Here is a 27,568-nt window from a genome sequence, read left to right on the forward strand (position 1 = left end):
ACAGGTCATTTTAACATTTGAATATTTCTCTCCATAGATCTGGATTAGTAGAGGGGAAGCCCAGCATGGCCGCTGGCTCCTGGCTGAATTCTACTAAATGTAGGTGGCTCTGGTTAGAGTGCAGTGTAGAAACAATGACAGGACAAAATTCACAGAAAAAAAAATCATCTTCTGCATCCTTTGTTGTTGTTGTTGTTGTTGTTGTTAATCCTCACCAGAGAATATTTTTCCATTGAGTTTTAGAGAGAGTGGAAGGGAGGGGGAGAGACAGAGAGAGAAACATGGATGTGAGAGAGACACATGGATTGGTTGCCTCCAGACCAGGGCCGAGGATGGAGCTAGCAACCAAGGTACTTGTGCTGGAACAAAATCCAACTTGGGACTCTTCAGTCCTTGGGTTTATGCCCTAATCACTGAGCCAAATGGGCTAAGGTGTTTTTTGTTTGTTTGTTTGTTTTTTACAAAGAGGATTTAGATGGTGTTTGGAAAACATTGAAGGTAACTTCTATGGTAAAAGACTGGAGAAAGTGACATAGCCAATGCAGTGCAATAACTTCATTTTCTGATAATGAGCAGACACGTTGCCTCCCGTCATTAACATTTTTTGGTCCCACTTTTAATAGGTGAACAATGACAATTTCACAAGTTTCAGAGATTAGTCTCCAGGAGCTGCTTGGAGCTCACTGAACCCACAGGGGGCACACCCAGCTCTGTCACCAGGAGGCTATGGCATCTTCTTTCAGTCACCAAGGAGATGCTGCGTGCTCTCTAGAGTTGCCTTCTTCCCAAACTTGAGTTCTCTTGCAGAGCTACCCCATTTCTTAAAGCACGTGATTATAATAAGAATAATGTGTTGGCATGCTTCCTTCCACTGCAATATTTATAGATTACATTGCTCAAATACATTGCTGTGGTTTGCTTGTCTAAGTTTGTGATGGCCTTGCTAAATGAAAATACTCTCGCTCGCTAGCTCTTGCAGAAGGAGCACTTAGCACCTTGTGAGCGATGACAGCTGGTGCCAGCTGCTTGTCGTGGGCACCACTGTCATTCAAATAAAGAGCTATACGGTGTGAACCACACTGGGAAGTTTTCAAGATGAGAAAGAGATGAAGGGCTTTAATTCCAAAGCTTGGACAGCAGTCAACAGAGTTTGGGATGTGTAAAACTGTTAAAGACTATCAAGTTCATTCCATATCTCGAGGCAATACTGTATCCAACTCTAGGAAGTGTGTTGATTTTCATAAGCTTCACGTGTGGCTCACCCCCAGCTATTAAGAGCAAATGCTGTGAAGGGTCAATTTATTCAACAAATAATAGCAAAACACCTGCTCTCAAATGAATGGCTCAAGGTCTTTCTCTGGGAATGCAAAACACAGACACAAAGCAGGTAACAATCCTGATTGGGAGCAAAATGAGCTAGAGAAGGAAAGTGCCAGAGACGCTTAGGAGAGGAAGATAATCCTGAACATCAGACTTCGCAGAGTGGGCACAATTTGAACCAGCCTTTGAAAGATGGGCAGAATTTAAGCAAAAAAGAACTGAGAAGGGAACGCAGTGAAGTAGCAGCAGGTACCTGAAGGCTGCAATGAGATGGCTGCTATGAGAACAGCGTAGTCCATTTGGGAAGTGACTTCCCACCCCTGTGCCCATTTCTGTTTGCCTGCCAAAATGCAGCCCAGGTGTAGCCTATCAGTCAGTGCTGTGAGCTGCTTTGTGCACAATCTCTTGCTTCAGATTTGGCTCACCTGCTCTTGAGCTTCTTGAAGACAGTATATATATATATATATATATATATATATATATATATATATATATACACACACACACACACATATGATGACCTGGTGCACAAAATTTGTGCACATTAAAAGGGAATTAATAGAGGAAATATTTTAATATCGCTATTGCCCTTTCTTTATAATAGCAGTGTCAGAGATGAAAGAAAATTAGTAAAATATATATGAAAATCTTCCTCCTGTCAGAGTCTGGGGTGTGCCACAGAAAGCAGAGTCAAGTCCCCACCCACCCATGTGAGCCTCAAAATCATGCAGCCTGAGGTCCCCCGGCCTAGGCAGGGGTGTGCAGTTTGAGGTCCCCTTGCCTGGGCCAGGAGGTGCAGCCTGAGGTACCTTGTCAAGCCCTGACAGGCAGGGGGCACAGCCTCAGGTCTCCTGGCCCGGGGGGTGTTGCATGGCCTGTGGTCCGGGCTCAGACCAGGGCAGGAGGCACACCTAGAGGTCCCTATCAAGCCATGCCAGGCGGGGCCACAGCCTCAGGTCCCCCAGCCCGGGCTGGGGTGGGAGGCATGCCTTGAGGTTCCCCTGTCAAGCTCCACAGGGTGGGGGGCACAGCCTCAAGTCCCCTGGCCCAGTTCCAGGGTAGGGGGCATGTCCTGAGGTCCCCCATCAAACCCAGCCAGGCGGGGGGTGCGGCCTGAGGTCCCCTGTCAAACCCCACCAGGTAGGGGGGTGCAGCCTTAGGTCCCTGCTGATTGCTAGTTAAGGCTCCTTACAGGAAGTCAGCCTCCACTGTGGGCGCAGCCATCTTGTGTTACGGAATCCCTGCCTCTGCTGTGTGCACAGCCATTTTGACCATTACTGTGTGATGGTCAATCTGCATATTCCCTCTTTATTAGATAAGAGATAAATATATATATATATATATATATATATATATATATATATATAATCAGATGCTTAGCAAATGCATATAGACAAATGATGGATTAATATAGGAGAGACAAAGATGAGGATAATAAATGTGGAAGGGAAGGAAGAGGCAAAGTCAGCTGGGGGATTTGGACCCCCAGGAATGCCTCAGGCTCCATCATGTGCTGGAGGGCATGTGAAATGCATGTATGGAATCTGAATTTCACCAGAGCTAGAGTTGCAATAAAATTCATATTTTAGAAAGTGGGAGAGAAGTATGAGGCAAATTGTCACTGAGAAAACATTTTACTCTCCTTTCTAAAAAGTGCTTTTACATTGAGAATGATTCTATCGAGAAAGCTGTGTTATGGATTCACTATGATGTGGAGAATGAAGTGGATTTGAATGCAGTTGGGAGATCATTCTTGGGGCCTCTTGGTGTGGGTCCCCGTAAGACTATGGGGAATGTGGGTTTTCTGGAATCCTAGGCTTTTAGGGCTGCGAGGCCCTGCTCTTCTCTGGGCCAAGGCTGGGCTTTCTTACACTCCCAGGTATCTCGAAGGCTGAAGATTCTCTTCCTCTCCCTAGAAACAACCATAGTTTGTAACATTCTCTTCCCTCTTTGCTCAAGTCCCTTCCAGCAACACGTTCTCATTTCCCAACATGTGTGTCTTCTCATGTACACTCAGGAGGCAACTGCTTAATGTGAGTAAGTGTAGTGATTGGAATGACCTTTCACAGGCACAGCCCTCCTCTCACTCCTGATTCTCTGATTTACCATCTGCCAGCTGAAATACCATTCCCGCCATGACACGGGGTTTACCTTGGGTCTTTTTCTTCTCCTGTTTTGCTAAGTGTAGGTGTAGCAAACATACTATTAGGAGTAAACCCTTACCCACTGAAGTCAGGGCAATGGGGAGGGGCTCAGTAACGGGATCTTACTAAAGGAAGAAGAATTCACAGCACAGTGTTTTGGGAAAACATAGGAAATTTGCTTTTAGCTAAAATCTCAGTTAGAAAGCCTCTTACCACTAAAGAAAGCAATTTTTTTCTTTTTAGCCCTGAACCCTCACTGTAGTGACTTCAGCGGAGCACACAGGCAGGAGGTTGTGGTCGGGATTACTGGCGAGGAGTGCAGGAGGCCTGGAGTGCCCTGGTCAAAGTGGCAGTGACCACAGCAGCCTGGCACTGCAGACCCTGAGGACACATCGCCCTTTCTGCCACACTGCTCCAGCTCCAGTAACCAGCCTGCCTCCCAGGTGGTCTCCTCGTGCACTGTTTATGTTCCTCATGCCAGTATTTGGGAACATATAAGTTTATTTTCACCATTATTTGGTTAAAACCTGTGTCCCTCCATGGAACTTTCTTCAGAGTCTACTGTGTTGGACACTCATCTTCGCCTTCAGCTCCTACCTAGCCCCTGGCACAGCAGGATGTCCCAAATACAGGAGACAGATGAACGAGTGGATAAATGGACAAGTGAATAAATGGAAGAAAGGCCAAATGGATAGTGAAAAACAGCCTCCAATCCAAGAACAGGAGGAAGACCGGAGCATGGAAAACCAGCAACTCTCTGTCTTGCTCTCTCCTGGATCTCAGGACAAGGAACTGGCTGCACAGGGACCAGAGCAGCTGAAGGAGCAGCCAAGTCACATGCAGATGAGCAGAGACAGGCTGTCCGGCAGCCAGAGGAGCAGGAGGGCCTCGGGACTCACTGTGTCTTGTCACGCCTGCTGCATGAGCATCTAACCACCTGCATGGACCACATGCTGACGTGGAGGCATGCAAGTCTCCACGTATTTTACATCCCCTTAACGATTCAGTAACTACCAATTTTTGCTTCTGAATCCCTTCACCATTTCACCCATCTTCCCCAACCTGCCTACCTTCTGGTAACTGTCAAAATGTTCTTTGTATCTATGAGTCTGCTTCTGTTTTGTTTAGATTCCACGTATCAGTGATATCATATGACATCTAGAGTATGGACTTCTGTGATTCTCATAAAGTATTTGGTCTATAAGCCCTGAGTTGCTTCAGAATCACTTCTGGGATCATTTTCATTTTTAAAGTAGGAATGGCCCCCTCGCTAATTATTACAGTGAAAAGAATGATCTTCATTCCCCACTCATCTATCGATGGCAGTTGCATTGCCCCCAGCTCTTGGCTATTGTCAATAATGCCACACTAATGACAGGGATGCATGTATCTTTTTTAGTTGGTGTTTTGGGTTTCTTCGGATAAATACCCAGAAGTCAAATTGTTCGGTCCTTCTTTGTCCCTTGGGATAACCCTTGTTTTCAAGTCTATTTTGTCTGGTATACTTATTGCCTTTTTTAGCTTTTGTTTGTTTGTTTCTATTTTTATGAACTATCTTTTTCCATTTCTTTGCTTTCAGTCTGGGTGTGTCTTGCAATCTGAAGGGAGTCACTTGTAGACAGCGTATGCAATGGTCTTGTTTTCATATCCATTGAGCCACCCTTGTGTTTTTTATTTTTTTCGATTCTCACTTGAGGATATGTTTTTATTTTATTTTATTTTTGAGAGAGAGAGAGAGAGAGAGAGAGAGAGAGAGAGAGAGAGAGATTGATGTGAGCAAGAAATATCGATTAGTTACCTCCCATAAGCACCCTTTGTAGGGACTGTCCCCACAACCTAGGTATGTGCCCTGGCCGGGAATCAAACCTGTGACCTTCTACAGATGACACTCCAACCAATTGAGCCACCTGGACAGGGCAGCCACTCTGTTTTTTTGTTTGTTTGTTTATTGAATAAGCTAGACAGAGAAAGACAAACTTCATATGATTTCACTGATATGTGGAATCCAAAGAACAAAATAGACAAACAAAACAGAAGCAGACTCATAGATACAAAGAACATTTTGACGGTTGCCAGAAGGTAGGCAGGTTGGGGAAGAGGATGGAAATGGTGAAGGGATTCAGAAGCAAAAATTGGTAGTTGCTGAATTGTTAAGGGGATGTAAAATATAGCATAAGGAATATAATCAGTAATATTGTATGATTATATATGGTATCAGGTGGGTATTGATTTATCAGAGTGATGACTTTGTATGTGCTATAAATGTCTACTCACTGGGTTGTAGACCTGAAACTAATATAATACTGTACATTAACTGCAATTAAAAATTAAAAATATTAAGAAAATAATGTTTTTCAGTATGGAAAAAGCAGTAGCCAGATTATGATAACGTCCGTCATAATAGGTTTAGTGGTGTTCTGGGTGCAGGAGGTCATAGACCATAAGTCGGACACATTAACGTGGCCTCACAGAGACACTCGTGCAGCTTGATGTGTCTCCCTGGCCTTTTCCAGGTGCTGAGACATCTCCTGCTTGGCCCCCATTTTATCCTGGTTTTGGGAGAGAAAGGCCCACAGTTGGCCAGCCAAGTAAGTCATGTTGAAGCGTCTTTCTAAGATGAAGTTGAACCAGGAGGGAAAATTGTCCAGAAAATAAAATCGGTGATGCTTGTAGGTATTTAGAAGGCATCACCCTTGCCTGCCTGTGTTGGTTTTCTCCAGTCTGGTGGGCCCAGGCCATGGAGCCCCGTTTCTGTCCCTCTTGCCCCTAAATGTCAGAAGTCTCACCCTCCTGCTCTCAGCAAGTCCTCACCGCATCCCCAGGGGACACTGCTGCCTGTGGAGGGGGGGCTGTCACCCCTGGGGGACACTATGTCAGTGGGGGTGGGGAGACACTGCCACCCCAGGGGAGACGGCCACCAGCACCTTGCCTTGGTTAATGCCCTCCACAGTGAATACCCTCCCGGTTTGACAATAGAGCGGGCTGAGTTATGAAGTGGTGGAGTGACTAGCTTTGTCCAAAGTTGTGCTAAAATGTAAACAGCAGCGGCTTTACCGTCTCAAAATCCTGAGTGTGATCATGTTTTGAGGTCAGTTACTAGGCTTACGCTGTTAGTCCTCTCCTCCTCTGCCGACAGGGAGGCCCTTAGGGTATTCAAAAGCTGCAGCGAATGGTGGGCTATTGCTGACCACGCCCTGTGCTGTGCGTGAGCAGTGGGCCTAGCCGCCTTCAGAAGTCCAGGCGCAGGACAGCCCTGGAGGCTGCTTTCCCGCTCTGTGAGCTTCCCAACAGATACTTAACGCTGGGTAAAATGACAGAGCTAATTTTAATTTTAGGTTTCACTGCCAAAATAAGTGAGAGTATTTGATCACAGGCCAGGCTTACTTTTTTCCCAACTCACAGCATATGACACTCCATTGCCCTCCAGCTGCGTTTATAAACTGTGCTTACCCAGGGCCGACAAGGGATTGGCTTGGATGCCAGCAACGCAGTGTGAAAGGCCACAGGTGCTTTGCCCCAGCGGCCCGATCAGTGGCCACCAGTGCACATGAGGAGAAACCAGAGGTGACACTGGCCACATGGATGGAGGACTTGGAGAATGTGAGAGCAGACGGAGGATGTCACCTGGATGCTGGAGGGCGGCTTCACTGAGGTGTTGATTGTGTGAAGGGAGCAGCAAAGAAGAACCTCTTTCTTCTGATTACTAATTTAGGAATATTTTCCGCAGAGTTAAACAGAAGCACCTTCTCACAGTGGTGCCTTGAGGATCTAAAATAACCTTTTCTTCATGTTTCAATCCAGATCAAAAGATTGGGTGCACATTTCCTCCTGCTCTCTGAACACGCACGCCCACCTCAGCCTCAAGCCCGTAGCCCTTGGGATGGGTCCTCGCCTTCTGCTGGGCTGTGAGCATCCCCAGCTCACTAGGCTGGCTTTGTGCTCAGCATAGATGCCTCCGATTCCAGTTGTTGGGGAGAGTCTGACCATCTGACTGGACAGAATGCAGTGCTTCCTTGGCTTGGTGGGAACTCTGTGTTTTTCATGAATCAAAGGTGTCTGGTGTCCTTCCTCATGCACAGGCAGAGAAGTGCCCTTTCATACGGTGAGGGAGGGAGGTAGCTTACAGAACACGCATGCGCTTATTTAAGGTCACTTGCTCAGGTCAAATCCAGGTTTTAACCTCCTCCGAAGCTTCTAGTCCCTACTGACATTTGAAGAGGTGGGGGCAGGTGATGAGGAGTAGCCCTCTTTTAAGAAGAGAGACATTAATCAGTACTTTTTCTAGGAAGTTCCAGATGGAAAGTCCCAGGAAATCAGCTCAGAATTGACCTCCTCCTGATAGCCCTTCTGAGCTAGTTCCCAGACAAATCAGCCCAAATAAATAGATAAGGGCGACTCTCCTGGGAGAGCCTTGAGCTATCTCTGAGTATCTCTCAGGGGGCTTGTCACAAGTGTAACAATAGGTTGCACCTGTGGCGGTCCACACATTGTCGCCCATATCCCTTGTCTTCTGTTAACACAACCTGCTTCGTGATTTGAACCCAAGATGAAAACACTTCATCTTCTGCTTTGCAATCCTGCTGAACCATGTGGGATGTCTCCTAACTGCAAAGTCAGAAGTGGTACAGTGCAAAGACAGGTGTAATCTCTGCAACCAAATGCCATGGCTTGTGGCCAAGCTCAGCTATATACTTGCTGTGTGTCCTTGGGCAGGTTACTCAGTGCCTCTGTGCTTTAGTCACCTCATTCTGTAAAGTTGAGTTAATAGCATTCCCTACTTCACAAAGTTATTGTGAGTATATCACACACACACACACACACACACACACACACACACACACACACACACACACGGGATGCCTGGGGCACAGTAAGCTGCAGTTAAGGACTGGATATTGATACTGTGTCTTCTTCAGATTTTAAACTGCTGTGTGCTTCCAAATCCTCTATGGCCTCCGCTTTAAGTTCTCTTTCAACCTCTGCTGACAAGGTAAGCTTCCCAGTCCTGGAAGGCAGGTGCCAGCACCTCCCTTTCTCAGTCCCAGCCCCATGCTCTACCCACCTGGAATACCCTGCTTGACCTCCCTACACCCAGCCCAGCCTTCCAGTTCCTCTTCAATCTCACTTCCTTGGTGATATTCCCTTGACACATTCTGGCTGCCCAAGCCATCTCTCCTCGCTCTCTGGCCTTCACTCAATAGGCATCCACATTTATGTGGATAGCAGAATCAGCAAATTCTGGATGAATACTGACCCCACCAAACACTAACCCTGCAACCTTCAGAGCTTACTGAGCTTCTGAGAACATCACTGGTCTTACTAGTATCTGTAAAATAACAACGATGGAGCAAACCAACGGTTCTCAAGTCTGCGTGTGCTTCAGATTCACCCGGGAACTTGTTAAAACTTAGATGGGCTCTGTCTCCAGGTTCTGACCCAGCAGGTAAGGGCCTGGCTTGAGAACATTCATTTCTAAAAAGCTGCCAGGTGATGCTGAGCTGAGAGCCAGGCTCTGAGAGCCATTTTGAGGATATTGCAGGACTGTGTAGATAATTAAATGAAGTACTGTTGAGAGAATGTTTGCTCAGTAACTGTTATGTAAAATATAACCTTTCTTTTCCTGCATGAAGTAGACTAAAAATAATAAATAAAAACAGCAGAAGTACTAAGTTTTGATTTTGGCCCTATCCTGTGAGTTCAGAGAACATCACATTGCAGGCAGCATTTCTGGCTCTAGAGATAGGCGCTCAGATTGTGTGGGCATTGCCCTTATAATACTTTTCCCGGCATCCAATGTAATGGTTTTCAATTTTAGAGAAGAACTAAAACATATGCATTACCCTGAAATGTAATCTCTTTATATAAAATACTGTTTTTAACGAGCTCCCACGCACTGGGTGAGTTTTTAGCATGAGTCTGCTTATGGGAGGTCATCCAGCAGAATTCTTGTTTCCCTCAGTGTTTCCAACACCCGCATCTGAACCAAGAAGGTCAGAATCTTGGCCAGGGAGATTAGCAGATGCTTTTGTTAAAAGAATGAGTGTTGAGGGAAAGGGAAGTGATTATGGAGTGAAAAGCTACAGATCATAATTTCATTGGCTGCAAGACATTTAATGCAGTCACCCACATGTCATTCACTCAGTCGGGACAAGCAAATTGTTAAATGTTAGAAAGGACTGCAGCAAAGGGACGACCCAGAATGCAGCAGCATCGCCCTGAGCAGAGACCCGCTCCCACCTGGTGCCGCCACACGGGCCACACTGAGACTCCATTTCCTTCCAGAGAGAACCTGAGCTCGCTGAGCTCCAGGGGCCTCCCCAGTGTTGTTCCTCTAAGGAAAGGACCCAAGGAATGAGGCAGGTGGGTCCCAGCAACCCTTTGCTGGTGCAGAAAACTGGATGGAATCAGCCTCTATTGATCTTTATGAAGGTACGGAGCAATATTTGGTGATTGGTGTTCATCTGCTTTATAATGTGACCCCCTCACACACAGGGCATGAGGCTGGTCTAGAAGGAAATATTAAGCTGTGACTTTCAATGGGCTCAGAGAGTCACCTGTCCTCAAAATAGCAAAGACAAGTCACGTTTGTTGGCAGCTGCAGCTATTCTAAGACCAAGTTCCCTTCCAACCAAAATATCCTCTGAGGATTTTTGCTTATTTATAGCCATGAACGCTTCCTTTGTAGTGGGGAGCAGGGGGCGGGGGGTCATAAGTGACAAAGACCAGGGATGACTGGAGGAGCGGGGATTCAGTTGATGCCCAGTGTCCCTTGGACTGAACTCTGCACCTGTTTGGAGAAGGACATCGAGATAGAGCTGCCGGGACTTCTCAGAGCCCGTGAAACCCTGATGAGGAGGAGAGCTGCTGGGGGGGGGGGGCTCAGCTGGAGCCACAGCCACCCCTCCCGTGCCCTTGCACCCCTTTTGTACAGAATCCATGCAACTTGCTGGCCTCCAGGATGAGAAACACTTTAGGGCAGTGGTTCTCAAAGTCTAGTCCCAAGGCCAGCACAGCAGCACCCTGAAAGTTGATATAAATGTAAATTTTATTGGCCTTCACAATAACTCTAGGGGTGGTACCAAGCAACTGGGATTTTAAGAAACCTTTCTGAGGATTCTGGTGCACCTATGCTGGAATTGACCTACAAAATTTAAGGAGGCATTCACTTCCAGGTCCAGTCTGCATATGCATGCATTTGGAAATAGGGACCACCTTAAATTGGGTGCCCTAGGCACATCCTGTGCTTTTATCACTCTCTCTAGGCCCTGAGGCCAATGCTTTAGAAGAATTTAATGACCAGAGCCCCCTTGGCACCAAATTTTCCTAACGGGTGGTGAATGGTTTTCCAGGAGACAGCCCTCTCAATAAGTGGGGATCAAAGCCCAAGGGAGTTGTAGAGCTGTATATCTATGGGGATCCACCCCACAAACTACTGGGGATCCCTTGGCCATGGTGGGGGTTGGGGGAGCTTCAGAGGGAGACCTGGGCTTCTCCTGATCCCTTGGAAAGTAGAGTTAGAAAACTTTTCACCATGGGAATTCACATGGCAACATTTACTGTGTATCTGCTCATTAGACACACCCCTGAGCCCCTGCTTCTCACAGGCTCATGCTCAGTGCAAAGGAAGGTTTTATGAGCTTGGTTTTGCAAAAGAGAAAACAGATTAAAAGGACTCGTATGCATACACATGAGCATAACCAATGGACACAGACACTAGGGGGTGAGGGCATGTGCTGGGGGGTGGGAGTGGCGGGGGAGAGGTCAATGGGGGAAAAAGAAGACATATGTCATACTTTAATCAATAAAGAATAAAAATGGTTAAATAATATGTGTCATCCAAGTTGATGAGTAGTGGACTGGGAATTAAACAGGCTTACTATTGCTCAGAGTTGTTGAGAGTCACACTGGGCTTAATGGATTTCCTCAGGTTTGACTTCTACTTCCTCTCATGTCAGACAGCTGACTCATCAGCATCCCTTTGCTCCTCCCCACCTTGAACCCTGTCTCATATTTAAATTCTTAGACCACATTCGATGATTGTTTCTTTCGCCCTGAACTCCCATGGCTTGTACAGCTCTCAGCACATCTTATCTTACTCCAGTGTATATATGAGACTGCCTCACCCATTCATCCACTGCCCATCTGTAATGCCGAATAACTGAGGGTGTGATAAAGAGTGTGGAAGGAATAAAGCATTTATCGAGGGTGACTTGGCTCTATGATAATTTAGACTATCATGTCTTGCCTATCTCAAGTCCATACTGGAGGCATAGGCAGACCAGTGCAAGTGCATGCTGGGAGTGCAACCCTCTGGCACCAACTGTGATTCCTCCAAGGGTGCTTGGCCCCCTTCTCCAACCTGCCCTTGAACTGCCAGACACGGGGCAGCTCTGCAGCTGGAGCTTCTTAAAGCAAGCACCTTCCTGTTGCCAGAGCTCTGTAGCCAGGCCAGTGATGCCATGTCCTTTCTCCCCCAAGGCCAGAGAATTTGGGATTTGACAATCATTAAAATAAAAATTGTTATTTAGGTCCTTGGTCCCTAGGAAGGGACTCTTCCAGCTTCAACAAAAAGCATTGTTCCAAGGATGGTTTGTGAATTAATGGGTTTTATCAGGTGTGACTTCCACTTCCTCTCAAAGCATTGCCCAGGCTGGGCAAGCAGAGCTAGGCACCATCTCCAGGGAACATGCCTGAAGGACCCCCACTGGAGAAAGCTCCTACAATTTCATAACATTATGCGCTTCTTCTGTGCAGGCTACCTGGGTTTCCCCACTGTGACCAGCAGTAGGAGCCTTTGCATGTGAAACATGGCCGCATGGAAGGGGAGCTGGGAAGTCTGGCCCCTCTGCACAGCCTGGGAGAGCAGTCTGAGGGAAGGCAGGAGGGGTGGGTAGGGTGGCCTCTCGAGACCAAGGAGGAAGCCTGCATCTCCATACAGAGCCCATGAGGAAGGGGCAGAGAGGAGCCTGGTCTGGGAGAGAAGAGACTCTTAGACCAGATCAAAGGCTGCCCTCCATGAACTTTCCACACAAGAACACAAGAAAAACAGTCAGATTCCACTCCAACACCATCTCTGCCACCACAACCACCCCATCCTCAAGGGGCAAGATCCTTGAAGGCAAAGACTGAGCCTGCCCTTAAACCAGGCTTACGTTAATTAACATATTAAAAATAAAACACAAAACTCAGAAACCATGTCCCTTTCCAACAAATATTAATAAGTTCAAGAGATAATTAATTAAGCAAAACCTTTTACCATGGCTTTCCCTTCTGTTAGAGACACTGTCTGGCAAATGAAGAAAAACATACCATTTACCCACAAAACTAAGCACAATGCCTTATTATTGTACAATTAACCAAAACACAATTGTGTGTAATACAATTACATAGACTACAATCACACAAAAGTAATGATGCAGTGTAGATGGCAATGACTTTCTGTCAGCAAAAATGAGAGCTTCCTTGATTAGAAATTAAGGTATGGTTGGAGATTCCGTTGATAAATGCTTCCTCTATTGATCTACACTTTGCAAAAGCTAAGCTGCCTGACGGAGCTCATCATCAGTAAAGACTACAGGGGCGGCAGCCACTATGTGTAGTATCTTTTATGCTCAGGTCCCGACATGAGCACATTGTGGTGAAGCACACATTTTATTACCCAGATGTCTGGTCAAATAGGAAAAAAGACAGCCCAGCCGGTGTGGTTCAGTGGTTGAGCATCAATCTATGAACCAGGAGGTCATGGATGATTCCTGGTCAGAGCACATGCCTGGGTTGTGGGCTCAATCCCGAGTGGGGAGCATGCAGAAATGCAGAAGGCAGCCAATCAATAATTCTCTCTCATCATTGATCTCTCTCTCTCTCTCTCTCTCTCTCTCTCTCTCTCTCTCTCTTCCTCTCTCTCTCCCTTCCTCTCTGAAATCAATAAAAATATATAAGAAAAAAATATGAAGTTGAAGAGCCAGAAAGTCTGTGCCATTCAATGGCCATCTTGTGTGTTGTGGTATTAGCAGAGATACATTCTCATAAAGGTCCGCCAAATCACACTGGTCTTTCTGAGCATCAGAGGAGACTGATCTGTGTAGCTGACTTTGTGCTCACGAGAGGGACCTACTACTTCTCACTGTTTCCCCGGAATGGGACAGTACCTCAAGCTTAAGGATGGCTCTCCTCTAGCCATCTTTTTTACTATTCCCTGAGTACTATTTCAGTAGGCAGTCTTACTGCTGTCCTTTCTGATTTTTGCCTAGAGCATGAAGACAAATTCCATGGGCACTCAAAGTTCTTCATGTTAATACTGACCCCTGACCCCCATCTTTAACCATATTCTCACCATGTGCTGCCCCACAGTGCCCTGCCATCCTCACTGAGCTGTATTTTATTAAATCTAATATACCATTATTTGTAAGACATTCCACTATTTCATATGCCAATAAGATAAGTAAATGTTGCCAATTAAACTATTACTATCAGCTCTAAAATGTATCCAAATATTACAGATTTTAAAATGAATCTGTAATATTTGTATTGAATTGATGAAATACTTGCAAGCATGGCCCTTCCTATTTCTGTGCCATTTGACATACTGCCTACTGTCGACTCTTCCTCCACCCCTCCCCCCTCAGCCAGGTCTCCCTGTCCTATAAGATTCAGCTCAGCACACTTTCTGAAAACCGTATCGCCCTCATTCTCTCTGCGCCAGGCTAAGTTGCTGTTGCCATATGTCCTACAAATAAGGGTGACTTCTTGGTCATTTATTGCCCTTCACTGTAATGGCTAATTTATTTCCTGTGAAAATTGAGTAAAGACCCTATTTCACTAACACATAGGCTTGCAACTAACACGCATCATTCACCCATTTAATAGATTGTATTTTAACCAGGGCGAGTAGAATTAGAGAGAAGGAGGCAAGCACTAGAGAAGAAAAATGGGGAACATGACAAACCTAGTTGAAAATTCAGAATCAGCCGAAACCGGTTTGGCTCAGTGGATAGAGCGTCGGCCTGCGGACTGAAGGGTCCCAGGTTCGATTCCGGTCAAGGGCATGTACCTGGGTTGCGGGCACATCCTCAGTAGGAGGTGTGCAGGAGGCAGCTGATCGATGTTTCTCTCTCATCGATGTTTCTGACTCTCTATCTCTTTCCCTTCCTCTCTGTAAAAAAATCAATAAAATATATTAAAAAAAAAAATTTAAAAAAAAAAAAAAAAAAAGAAAATTCAGAATCATCCTTTTTAATTGTCTTCAGTGTGTCTTTGAATCTAGAAACTTCCAATGTAAGAGAAGCCAGATCCCAGGAGAAAGAGAGACACAGAGCTCCTGCTGGATGTGTGGCTGCAGTGAATGTGCGGGTTCTCCCTGACAGAGTCTGGTCTCTGCTGAGCCCCAGAAGAAAAGACTGAGGGGCAGTGACTGCCAAGGCCAGGCTCTGGGCCTGTCTGTGTACAGTGGGCACTACCTACCCTATACTCTAGGGTCCCAGAGGGCCCGAGGCTCACCTCCTGCGAGAGGACACCCACTGCACTGAAAAACAAGATGGTTTAGGAGGAAAAAGTGATTCCTCCCTCCTCTCCACTTTACTCTTAACTTCAAAGTCATCAAGTGGCGTTTATGCACAAAACTTTAATCCTTTCACAAATTTGTAGTTTGATTTAACTTGCATATCTCATTTACTGCAAGTCAACATGAATAGAGACTCAACTAATTTAAACCGTTTTTCTCTGGATCTGAAATCATTTCAGAGATATTTTCCATTAGGCAACTCAATTATATCTAAAGTGGCTGAAGTCCGTGGATTAGAATTTTGCTTAAAGAACACATATTTAGAACAGTGAGAATGGGAAGAGGGGGTGGGAGAACAGAGGAGATGAGGCAATAATTACCTGTCTTTGATGCTACACAGATCAATGTGTAAATCACTAAAATTCCCCAGGGAGCCTTGCTGAACTGAAATGAGGTCCTTGGGCTGGTTATCAATAAAGATGAGCCTCATGCAGCCTTGGAAAGCCTCGATAGGATTTAAGCATTGGGGAGCGGTGAGATTGTCAGGGCAGCCTGTGGGACAGAGAAAAAAAATGAGGAACACTGGGATGATCAGTCATTGCTCTGGCGACCTATCCATGGGAGACCTTGAGGTCTAATTATTGTGGTGCTTTTTCACTCACAGAAGTGCATACAGTTTAGTTGTAAATCCTAGCATTTTCAGAGAGGAGACAGAATAGGTTCAAAAGGGGGCAACCTCCATCACTGTACAGAGCTAAAACCAAAAGTATGGAAGGGACTACCAATGCCGTAGCATGCATCTCATTCTTCATTTTTCCCTGCATCAGCTGTGTGCCAGTCTTCTGCCTGGGACACTTCACTCATTTCAAGAACACGGCACGTTATCACTACCCAGGGATGTCGACTCTGTCCTGAAACACACTTCGAACTGCACAATTCAATTCTGGATTAACTTTCAAAGGAAATTATGCTTTGGGTAAGGATGGTGACAGAGTGATTATCTGGTTAATTGTCAGCATTAACAGACTAAATGCACCTGACAAAGGTACATGTAGAAACATAACTGGAATTTTGAAGTGTTGTGCAAACTAAATCCAGACACTAAAGGGACTAAGGGTTTAAATGCACACAGTTATTGGCTGTAATAGCAGGCACGAAAGGTTAACACCATACATTTTTACAAAGGTGTTCTTTTAAAAACAATGCATAATGTATATTTAGCATAGCCTGCCACCTGGGCATCTACTCCTCATCAAGACAGGTAGAGAATGAATAGGTATATCAGTGCTTGAGCACCTTATAAACTACATCCTAATTGTCTTAATAGGTTCAGACCATATGGGAATGCAAGCTTGAAAACATGGCAATAACCCATAAATAACTGGGAATTATTTCCGCCATCTCTAATAGACAGTCACTGCTGGGCTGAAGTCTGGCAGCTGGTTAACAGCCCACAAGCACACACTATAAAGTGAAGAGAAATGTTACGACTTCTAATTGAGGCTGTAGAGAGAATTTATGTAAGTTGACTATTATTACTCAACCTCGTTTTTTACCTTCCTTAAGTTTACAGTCTACTTGTGGGACATTTTTTTCAAATGCTGCTCAAATCACAGATTCATCTTTACCTTCTGAGTGCAGTGCCCTTAAGAATCACCTCCAGGAATACTTCTTCAACTGGGGCAGGGGGCATTTTTACTTTGAGGAATTCAGGTGCTACACATCATAATTACTGCTCAGCACTTTTCAAAATAATAAATACGAGATCACTTTTCTCTCTGTTAGAAGCATTGCATGTGATGCAAAATTATTCGCTTTTGTGCTACATGCGTTGGCATCCCTTTGCTGTAGGTTGTGGAGAACACAGATCTGGGGGTGAATCCTGGTTCTGCTACTCACACAAATTATTTCATCTAAGCAAACACCACTCTTACTTTCTGTGAATCAGGGCTACTGTTACCTACTTCACAAAGTCACCACATGAATTAAGTGAGCTAAAACACTTGCAGAGAACGGAAGTGTTCTCCCTTTAAGGACTTTGTTGTCATGTACACGTGGAGGAGATGTAGAGTGAGGGACAGAGTCCCTTCCCGAGGCCCTAAAATCAAAGCGCAAATAGTTGATGGCTCCACTGCTTCCCTCTTGGGACACCCCCATGTGTGTACTGCTTCTGTGCAAAGTATCTCTTACATTTCAAAGCTTAATCACATGTCAGTGGTCTGAGAAAAGTGATTTGTAAATTCTATTGGAGACTGCACTTTATGATTTTACACACCATTCCTCTTCAGTTTCCTCATGGAAAAAGGATTGGTAACCATAGACCAGACTCAGTCCATGCCTATATTTACAAAGTCTGAAGCCAGTTTGTTCATTCCTTGCCAGATGGGAAGCCCTGTGTTAGGCATGTAAACCTTGACCCCAGGGAACTGTCCCAACAATTCTGCTCTGTCTCTCATCGCCTAGATGGGGAAGTTCAGGGCCCATAAGTGTCTTGCTCATGGTCAGACAGACACTGAGGTTAATTGCTCTTTAGAGATGGTTTATAAAATATAAACACATGGGCAGAAAGTTAGGTATTATTTTTCTTAATGAAGGAAATTCCTTGAAAAAGACTAAATAAAAATATATCTGCACCTATAAAAATGCAGTAGGTGGCTAATTACATGTATGCTTGTGTTTTTATTTTTTAAAATCTTTACCTGTTTGCTTGTTGTATATATATATATATATATATATATATATATATATATATATATATATTGACTTCAGAGAGGAAATGAGAGAAAGAGACAGATAGAAACATCAATGATGAGAGAGAATCATTGATCAGCTGCCTCCTGCACGCTGGGGTTCGAGCCTGCAACCCAGGCATGTGCTCTTGACTGGGATCCTTCAGTCTGCAGGCCAACGCTCTATCCACTGAGCCAAACCAGCTAGGGCTGTTTGCCTGTGTTTTGCTGTAGAAAAAGCTCCGAGGATTCACCCAATATTGGAGAGGGTGGCGTCTCTGGCTGCTCCACAAGGAGCTACTTGCTCATGGGCTTCCTAGGTCTTCCTCATGGGCATGGCTCCAGGGAGGTGGGGACCGAGGCAGTAGGTGCTGGAGGAGTGGCCTTGTGGGTGAGCGTGCTGGCTGTGCGTTCTCCCCTGGATACTTCCTCTTTCAGGCACTGCTGACTATTGGTGCTTTCTCCAAGTTTACAGCTGAGTTTCCCCTTTCGAATGTGATCAGGGAGCCTGCTGGGCTATAAAAAATCTCCTTTGGATGAGTTACATAACACCAGCTCTTATTGCTAGTCTTTTTTTCCTCAGCACTGACCTAGATAATTTATATCTGCACAGCTGTGAGAGGGCTTGCTTCCTGTTATTTTGGGCTTGCGGGTGGGTGTTTGTGTCTCTATGTATGTTTGGGGAGGTGGCACCTGTGTGAGCGAGTGTGTGTGAATATGTGTGTGTTGGAAGTATGGTCTAATTGACAAAAGAAGAATCATCATAGTAAAATAATTGCCCACTACATTCTCCCTCTTTCCTTTATTTTCAGCCTCAAAGCTGAGTAATTTACCTCCAAAGTAATAGCTATTTCCAGAATAAATCTGTATCTGGCTGGTGTCCTGAGCAGGGGACGCTGCATCGTTATCCAGGGTGAGAGTGATGCGGTTCCGCCTGGCGTTGATGCTGACTGAATGCCACAAGCCATCATTCAAGTTGCTGCCTGCAAGAGAAACGGGGAGAGCAGGTGTTGGGATGAATGGCTGAGAGCTCAGGGAGGGGGCCCGCTCCTTCCCGGCCACGGTCCCTATGCGTTCTCTGAGTGGTTCCCACTCATCATTTCCCTCAAACCAAACCCTCACAGGGTTCATTTTTCTTTCTCTTTTTACCACTTATTTCTATTTTTAAGTGGCCGAACAACTTCAGCTGCTTGCTTTAGGAATAAAGGGGGAAAACATAGATTTGTATGTAAACTACAACCAAGGGCACAGAATACATTAATTGATCCCTTGAGATATAAATGCAGAGCAAAATGCTGAAAACAAAAAAAAAGTCTCAAAATGTTCCTGGTGGTTTTATCTCTGGGTTGTCAGGTTACAGGCATTTTTTGTTTTCTTATATTTTTCTACTAATGCATATGTAAATAAAGTATTTTTAAAGGCAAAGGTAGAAGAGGAAAGCTGGAGCCGGATTTGTGTGCAGGCAGAGGAGGTCTCCTGTTGGAGAGGTACAGACGAGCCAGTTCCCACCTCCCCTGGCCCCTGATAGGACACTGGCTGTGTGACCAGCGTGCCTGAGCTTTGGTTTCATTGCCTGCAATGCCATCATTTCTCCTCTGTGTCACTGTTAAGGGGAAGAGTTACGATCAGGCCTGGGCCAGATGGCGGCATAGTAGGTATAAAGTTCATTCCTCTCTTGTTCTTTGGCTTAGATGTCTTTGGTGCACACTACATTGCTGGCCGACCTTACTAAGGAGACTGTGTTGGAAATTAGTCATGAGGGTAGCAGTTATTTCCTCCAAAAGTTTGTCATCTGTGAAGGCTTTGCTACTGCAAAGGGCTTGCTGAAGATCACAGCCCCATAACCAGATGAGTCGCCATGGTTGTCTATACAAGAACAGAGAGCCACACATTTCTACACACTCATGTATTCTATCCTGCTTCCTTTACTTTGCCTCAGTTTCCTCTCCTGCAAAATGGGCATAATGGTTACACTTATAGGGTATTGTTAGCAGAGCAGCATATGTCGAACAGTTTATATCACGAAATAAGAAGATAATGTTAAAACAAATGGGCACACAGTGACTACAAGACAGTCCCTGCACTGACGCGTGTAGACACTGACCTCGCATGGCCTCTGTCCTGGGTAGGCCATGGTTAAGAGAAGAGACATATGCAAAGTGGATAAAAGCCCCGTCCTTTGAGTGTGTCAGGCTAGCAGTGGTCGGCAAACTGCGGCTCGGCAAACTGCGGCTCGGCAAACCGCGGCTCGCAAGCCACATGCGGCTCTTTGGCCCTTGAGTGTGGCTCTTCCACAAAATACCGACTTCTGTGCATGGGCCACGAAGTTTCAATCGCATTGTACGTGTGCGCCCGCACATGGTATTTTGTGGAAGAGCCACACTCAAGGGGCCAAAGAGCCGCATGTGGCTCGTGAGCCGCGGTTTGCCGACCACGGGTAGTGGGACAGGCAGTGAAGCAGGCTCTTGCAATTCTAGGAGAACAGTGAATGCGTGGCCAAGGGGAAAGAAGGAAGACCTAACCAACTCCATGTGAGGACCCTAACAGGCTTCATGAAAGAGGGGGCAGCAGTTTAGGAATTCACAAAAGAGAGGGTAGCTGTTTAGGAATGCTTTGGAAATGAGCAAGAGTTTGCCACTCCCAGAGCCAGAGTTCCAGGAGACGCAGAGCCTGCACAAAGAGCAAGGCCTTGTGAGAGGCCGGGAGAACAGCAGGAAGGCAGGTGCAAAGAAGACACTCACCCTGGGTCCCCGCCTGCAGCGCTAAGGAAGGGGTTTCAACAAAGTGCTTTGACACGTGGTTCTGGAGGCTACTTTACCCAAGCCAGTTCTGTCAGAATCTCTGAGGATGGAGCCCTAGGCATTTGCTTTTTAAAAAAGCATCCATGGGTGATTCCAATGTCCAGCCAGGAATTAAAATCACTGTTTTAGAATGTGGGAGTCCATGGGCTTCCTTAGCATGGGAATTATCTGGCTGGAGGGACATATTAAAAGACTCTGCGAGCTAAGAGGAGACAGGTTAGAAGCGGGACTGGTGGGGCCTATTGCTTGCACAGCCCCAGGAGACAGAAGGATGAGGTCTCAGCCAGAGTAACAACCGTGAAAAGGGGCAGTAAGGGGTGGATTAAGATCTATTCCCTGAGGAAGAAGAGATCAGACTTGGGAGAGCCTTCTGGGAGAGATCAGACTTGGGGGAGCCTCCAGGGGGAACCAGCTAGAAAGAACAAGTTCGAAATTGGAACAGAGGTCTACAGGCTCCTTGGGACAACCACTTACATGCTTGTGCCTGAGCCCTGGATGTCTGGGGAAGCTGCCTGGGAGAGCACAGCACAAGGCTTCAGGTCCAATTCCATGGCGATGGGCAGCTTGTCCCACCTGCTCAGAACAGCCCAGATGGAGGGCCCCTCCTGCATTTGCAGCCGCTCCCTGGCAGCCAGTCTTTCCGGCAGCCCTGAACACCTATGGGGTGAAGAGGAGAACCCAGGGGCTGCTCATCCTGGTCCCCTACCTTCCCCCAAAGCCCAGCGCTGGGCCCTAACCACAGGGATTCCTCTGATGAGGTGGATGGTCTGTCAGGTGTTTCCTGGGGATGAACATTTGAATACTCTCAGGGACATAGCCAGCTTTAGGTCCTCACTTTTAACTTCATTTGCATAGTAATTTAAATACATCAGCATAACATATGAGGCTGCATTTGCGGACAGACTATTGACTGTTTGGGTTGGGGGTCAGGAAGGAGTTCAACAAAGAGGGAGTAAATAGGCCCTAAGGGCCCAGCACCCTGCTGGCATCAGCTGCCCTGCAGTAGGAATTACACACAGAGGCCACAGGAAGTGTCCGTCTAATTAGGGATACGTTCTCTAATTACATCACAGATGGACCAGGCTGAAGAGCAAAGTCTGCTCAGTGAGGTGGCAGGGCCAGAGCATCAGCATGATTCTGGGTCTTCTCCCAGTCCCACATCACTATTCAGTTTGTTTTTTTTTTTCTTTAAATTGTTTTAATTTTTCAATTAAAGGTGACATATAATATTAATTATTTGTTTCATGTGTACAACCCAGTGATTAGACACTATAACTTACTAAGTGATCATCTCCACAAATCAGGTGCCCATCTTACACCGTATATGGTTATTAAGATATTCTAAATATGTTCCCTATCCTGTAGTTTAATCCCTGTGACTATCCTGTAACCACCAAATTGTTTTTCTTAATCTCATTACTTTTTCACCAATCCCCCCAATCCCCTCCCATCTGCCAACCATCAAAACGTTCTTTGTTCTATGAGTCTGTTTCTGTTCAGCTTATTCATTTATTTTATTTTTAGATTAAATTTTTAATATATTTGTACTTATTACCATTTTATTATCTTTGTTTTCATCTTACCTTCTTCTTAAAGAAGACCCCTAATTAGACATTCCTTGTACTACTGCCTTGGTGGTGATGAACTCCTTTAGCTTTTTCTTATCTAGGAAGCTCTTTATATGTCTTTCTACTCTAAATGAAGCTTCACTGGGTAGAGTAATCTTGGTTATCGGTCCTTGCTTTTCATCACTTTGAATAATTCTTGCCAATGCCTTCTGGCCTGAAATGTTTCTGTTGAAAAATTAGCAGAGTCTTATGGGAGCTCCCTTGTAGGTAACTAACTGCTTTTCTCTTGCTGCTTTTATGATCCTCTCTATAACCTTTGGTATTTTAATTTGATGTCCCTTGGTGTGGACCTCTTTGGGTTCATCTTGTTTTGACTTTTCGGTGCTTCCTGGACTTGTATGTCTAGTTCTTTCACCAGGTTAGGGAAGTTTTGTTGTCATTCTTTTCTCAAATAGGATTTCAATATCTTGCTCTCTCTCTTTGCCTTCTGTTACCAACATGATGTGAATGTTGGTACACTTGAAGGTTCCAGAGGCTCCTTAAACTATCCTCATTTTTTGGATTCATTTTCCTTTTTGCTGTTCTGGTTTTTTTTTGTTTTATTTTTTTTTTGTTTTTTTTTGTTTGTTTTTTTCTGCTTCCTTATCTTCTAAACCTCTGATTTGATCCTCTGCTTCCTCTACTCCACTGTTCATTCCCTGTAATGCATTCTTCATTTCTGTTAATGTATTATTCACTTCTGACTGGTTCTTTTTTACGTTTTCTAGTTCCCTTTTTATTACCTATCTCTTTGTTGAAGTTCTCACTAAAGTTATCTACTCCTTCCCTAAGTCCACAGAGTATCCTTATAACCAGTATTTTGAACTCTGCATTGAGTAGATCATTGAGTAGATTGCTTGTCTCCATTTTGTTTAGTTCTCTTTCTGCAACTTTGTTCTGTTTTTTATTTTTTATTTTTTTTATTTGGGACATATTTCTTTGTCTCTTCATTTAGGCCACCATGCTGTGTTTGTTTCTATGTACTAGGTAAAGCTGCTATGTTTCTTGAGCTTGGTAAGTGGCCTAATGTAGCAAGTTTTCTGTAACGTCCATCATCACAGCTTCCTCGATCACTCCAGCTGTCTACTCCAATCCCCCAACCAATGCACATCCTATTGTGGTTGAGCCTTGATTGCTATTGGCATATCAATAGGAGGAATTTACCCCCAGGCCGATTGGCTGTAAGGACTGGCTTTGAGCACCATGGAGGGTCACCCCACTGAGCAGGACTTAGTTCAACAAGACTCCTGTGCCCTTTGAGTGTCCCTGTGGAGGTGGTTGGGTGGTACTTTGACATGGCCTGAAGCTTTCCACCATATATGCTGACTCTGAGGCCTCCCAGGAGGTTCAGGCCAAGTCAGTCAGCACCGTCTGTGTTCTGCCTGAGGCCATCCAGCATGAGCTAAAAAGCAATCTGCAGATGGCTGTTACTTGTGCTGGGCTTTGAGGTTCCCAAGAGAAGCCAATTTGCAAACCAACGTTGGCTGTCACTAGTGCCAACCCTGGGGCCGCTGAACAAGAGGCAAGGGACAGGCCAAGGCTAGATGCTGGTTGTTTGAAAGCTTAAGAAAAGTCTGAAGCAAGATCCAAGATAGGCCATTCATATGGTAAAACCACTGGAAACAGCTTGCGTAAGCCCTTAAGTTGAGTGGGGTGAGGTCTAGGGAGTCACCAGGGAAAGGTGGGCAGTGTTAGCTGGATATGATGCCTGCCTGTCAGCTCTGTTGACAGAGGACTCAGAAAAAAAAACATAATGGCCTCTGCCAGCACTTCTACCTAGGAGAAAGCTGCCCTGCCAACCCTCACCCTGTTTATAGAAAAAGTACTCCCTTAAGTGTCTGGTGCCTTTCACTCTACTGCCCCAGTGCTGGAGCACAGAGGGAGTGAGCTCTAAGTCTGTGCATGGGCTCCTTAAGAGGAACACCTGGCGTCCCAGGAGCCTCCATCTCACTCAGCCACAATCCCCACTGCTTTTCACAGCCAGACGTATTGGCTCTTCTTTTCCTGGCACTGGAACCCTGGGCTGAGGGGTCTGGTGTAGGGCTGGAACCCCTCACTTCTCAGGGGAACACCCTGCAGCTGAGATATCCCTCCCACAGATGGGTGTGGAACCTGCTTTTTTCTCGTTTCCTCCGACAATGTGGCTTTTTCTTCATATCCTCAGTTTCAGGATTTCTGTTCAGCTAGATTTCAGGTGGCTCTGAAATATGGTTGGCCTGTAGCTTAGTTTTAGTTTTGATGTGGTTGTGGGAAGATTCGAGTACTGTATCTACCTACCCGGCCATTTTGAACAGAATTCCCTCTCCAAGTTTATCTTTAAAATTATTATTTAATTAAGGTTTGCTTCCTTGCTTGGTTTTCTCTTTTTGGTCTGCTTTTCCATCTGATTTGATCTCTTTTGCTTTGTGCCTACATGACCTGGAGTCCCTGCAGAGGGAGCCTGTGTGAAATCTTAGCTCTTTAGAGGACAATTATTAGAACAGGAGCTCTTGATAGTGACCACACAAAGGGGTCACATGGGGAACTTCTGAGTAGAGAGGCCCTGGGCTCCATAGCAGGCTAATTGGTGCACTGGCCGGGGTGGTCCCTGGCCTTAGACATTTCAAAGATCCCCAGAGATTCAGCTGTGCAGCCATGGTGGAGAACTACTCTATTAGAGGTTACAGAAGAGGAGGGAAAGAAGCTAGAAAAAAGCAACCCACAGGACTAATTTAGAGGAGCTTACCTCAGAATAGATTCCAAATCAAGCAAAATGGTATGCTTCTCCTAAAACCCGCTTTTGTCTGGTACTCTTTTCCACTTAATTCTGTTAATGTCCCCAAATAACACGCCTGGAGGTTCTCAAGGTTTTGTTTTTAAGAACACTCTTTTGAAGGTACAGGTTTAAGTGCTATTAATTGTTCACAAATTAGAAAAAATCAATTCTATTAGGTACCATTTCCCCCAAAACCTCTCTGAAATACATAGCGCTGAGAAAACAGACGTTTCAAAGGGGAGAACAGGAAAGCAGGTATGCCTTCATAGGGCCAAGCAGGGTAGTTGTGGAGCTAAGCTCTTATATGATTCAAGAGCTGAGGCCTCAAAGGTGGGACTTGGCTTCTGAAAAGACTGTTGGGCGATGACAAACATAAAACTTTTGAGGTTTAAGGTGATGTCAAATATTACTTGCCATCTCCAAGACTGGCAAGGAATAAAAACCAATTATACTCTCAGTTAGCAGACAAATAGGGAAGTAGGCATTTGTTACCTTGCTGGAGGCAGCATAAGTTTGTACATCCTTCCTGAAAGACAACATACTAATACCTGTCAATATCCCCCAAAGAAGTCATTCATAGTCTCCCATGAACTTTATCCTGAAGAATTCATCCTGAAACAGTAATAGAGCTACAGCCAAGATTTATGGTGAAGAGACCTCATAAAATCATTATTTATAATAGCAAATTTCACAACTACCAATATTTCCAATAATAATAGATTAGTTATATCAAATGTGGTATATTTAATGCTATGGAATATAGTGTAGTCATTAAAATCATAATGCCCAAGAATGCTAGTGATATGCTGATATTTGAAAACCGCTCTCTAAATAGCATAGGTAGTGTTGTTCCGGTTTTGTTAAAAATTGCTGCAAAGCCCTGACCAGTTTGGCTCAGTGGCTAGAGTGTCTGCCTGTGGACTGAAGAGTCCCAAGTTCGATTCTGGTCAAGGGCATGTACCTTGGTTGTGGGCACATCCCCAGTAGAGGGTGTGCAGGAGGCAGCTGATTGATGTTTCTCTCTCATCAATGATTCTAACTATCTCTCCCCCTTCCTCTCTGTAAAAAATCAATAATATATATTTAAAAAAAATTGCTGCAAAGAGAACTACTGGAATGGCATTGAATGATAGAATCACAGATTATTATTGTTTTTTCTTATACAGACTCCTGGAATTTTCAGTTTCTAAAAAGAAAATGTACAACATTAATAATTAATTTTTAAAGCTAACAAACTGTTTCAACTGAGATAAGGATAGGAAAGAAAGTTTTCATTCCTTTCCACTTCCTGGTCTTACTGTGTCAGCAAACTCCCAGGTCCCGGGTTTGCCCCAGGGCATTTGTAGAAAAGGCCTCAACAGACAGGACAAGTAAGCTGCTCTGTGCTTGCTCAGGAGCCAAACCAAGACTAAGAAAAAATACAATTTTCATGGTTGCAACTGAACTTGCAAAAGACCCAGTTGTAAAAAATAGCTAATAGTACACACTACCTGTACTGAATATCTACAGTGTGTCAGGCATTTTAAATATATATTCCCTAATTCTCACAGGAGTCCCAAAGACCAAGTTTTATTGTCCGCAGGTTAGAGAAGCTAAAACAGAAAGTCAGAAGCTACCCAAGGTCCTATGACTACATGGGGGTGGAGCCAAAATTCAGAGGGAGGTATCAGGCATCCAGGCTGAGCACCATCCTCTCTCCACACTTCCAAAGCCAGCCCTGCCCTGCTCTAGAATCCCCTCCATGTGAAATTCCCTCTGCAAGGTTCCATTTTCTGTTGTTGAATTTGTTCTTTCTTTCTTTTTTAAAAAAATATTTTGCAGCTCCATTTTTTAAAATATATTTTTATTGATTTCAGAGAGGAAGGAAGAGGAAGAGAGAGAGAGAAACATCCATGATGAGAGAGAATCATTGATCAGCTGCCTCCTGCAAGGCCCCCACTGGGGATGGAGCCCACAACCCAGGCATGTGCCCTTGACTGGAATCAAACCTGGGACCTTTCAGTTCGCAGGCAGATGCTCTATCCACTGAGTCAAACCGGCTAGGGCTCATTCTTTCTTTCTTTGGAACAGCTTTTTTGAGATAAAATTCACATACCATACAATCCATTATGTTAAATGTACAGTGCAATAATTTTTAATATAATCACAGAGTTAGGCAACCATCACAACGATTAATTTTAAAACATTTTATAATCCCCAAAAGAAACGTTGTAATATGTGGCTATCACCCCCCACCTCCAGTCCTAGTCAGTCTACTTTCTTTCCCCATGGATTTGCCTATTCTGGGCATTTCATTTGAATGAAACCATACATTGTGTCCTTTGGTGACTGGCTTCTTTTGCTTAGCACAGTGTTTTCAGGTTCATCTATGTCGTAGCGTGTGTGAGCACATTTTTACGGCTGAATGACATTCCATTGTATGGAGGCACCGCTTGTGTGTATCCATCCACCAGCTGATGGACATTTGAGCGGTTTCCACTCTGCAGGTGTTATGAACGCTGCCGCTGTAAGCATTTGTGTGCGCATTTATGCATCGACCTGTGTGTTCAGTTCTCTTACGTGCACCTAGAGTGGAATTGTTGAGTCGTATGTGTACTCCATCCTTAGCCTTTAAGGAACTGAACTGCCAGAAGGTTTCCAAAGTGGCTGTCCCAGTTTACATTCCCACAGGCAACTTTCCTCTTGCAGCACTGAGTTCAAACTCTGGTCCTG

General features: G+C 45.0%; 1 protein-coding gene across 1 annotated transcript in view; it reads right to left on the reverse strand.

The window, feature by feature from the left end:
• Positions 1-27,568, reverse strand: part of CNTNAP5 (contactin associated protein family member 5) — an 876,948-nt gene that overhangs the window by 375,699 nt on the left and 473,681 nt on the right. Inside the window, exons 9-10 of the mRNA XM_036320828.1 lie at positions 18,527-18,676; positions 15,345-15,516 (exon numbers count right to left, since the gene is read on the reverse strand). Coding sequence (XP_036176721.1) covers positions 15,345-15,516; positions 18,527-18,676 — 322 coding nt within the window. The remainder of the gene's footprint in view (positions 1-15,344; positions 15,517-18,526; positions 18,677-27,568) is intronic.

Source organism: Myotis myotis, unplaced genomic scaffold (assembly GCF_014108235.1).
Source record: "Myotis myotis isolate mMyoMyo1 unplaced genomic scaffold, mMyoMyo1.p scaffold_m19_p_8, whole genome shotgun sequence".
NCBI lineage: Eukaryota > Metazoa > Chordata > Mammalia > Chiroptera > Vespertilionidae > Myotis > Myotis myotis.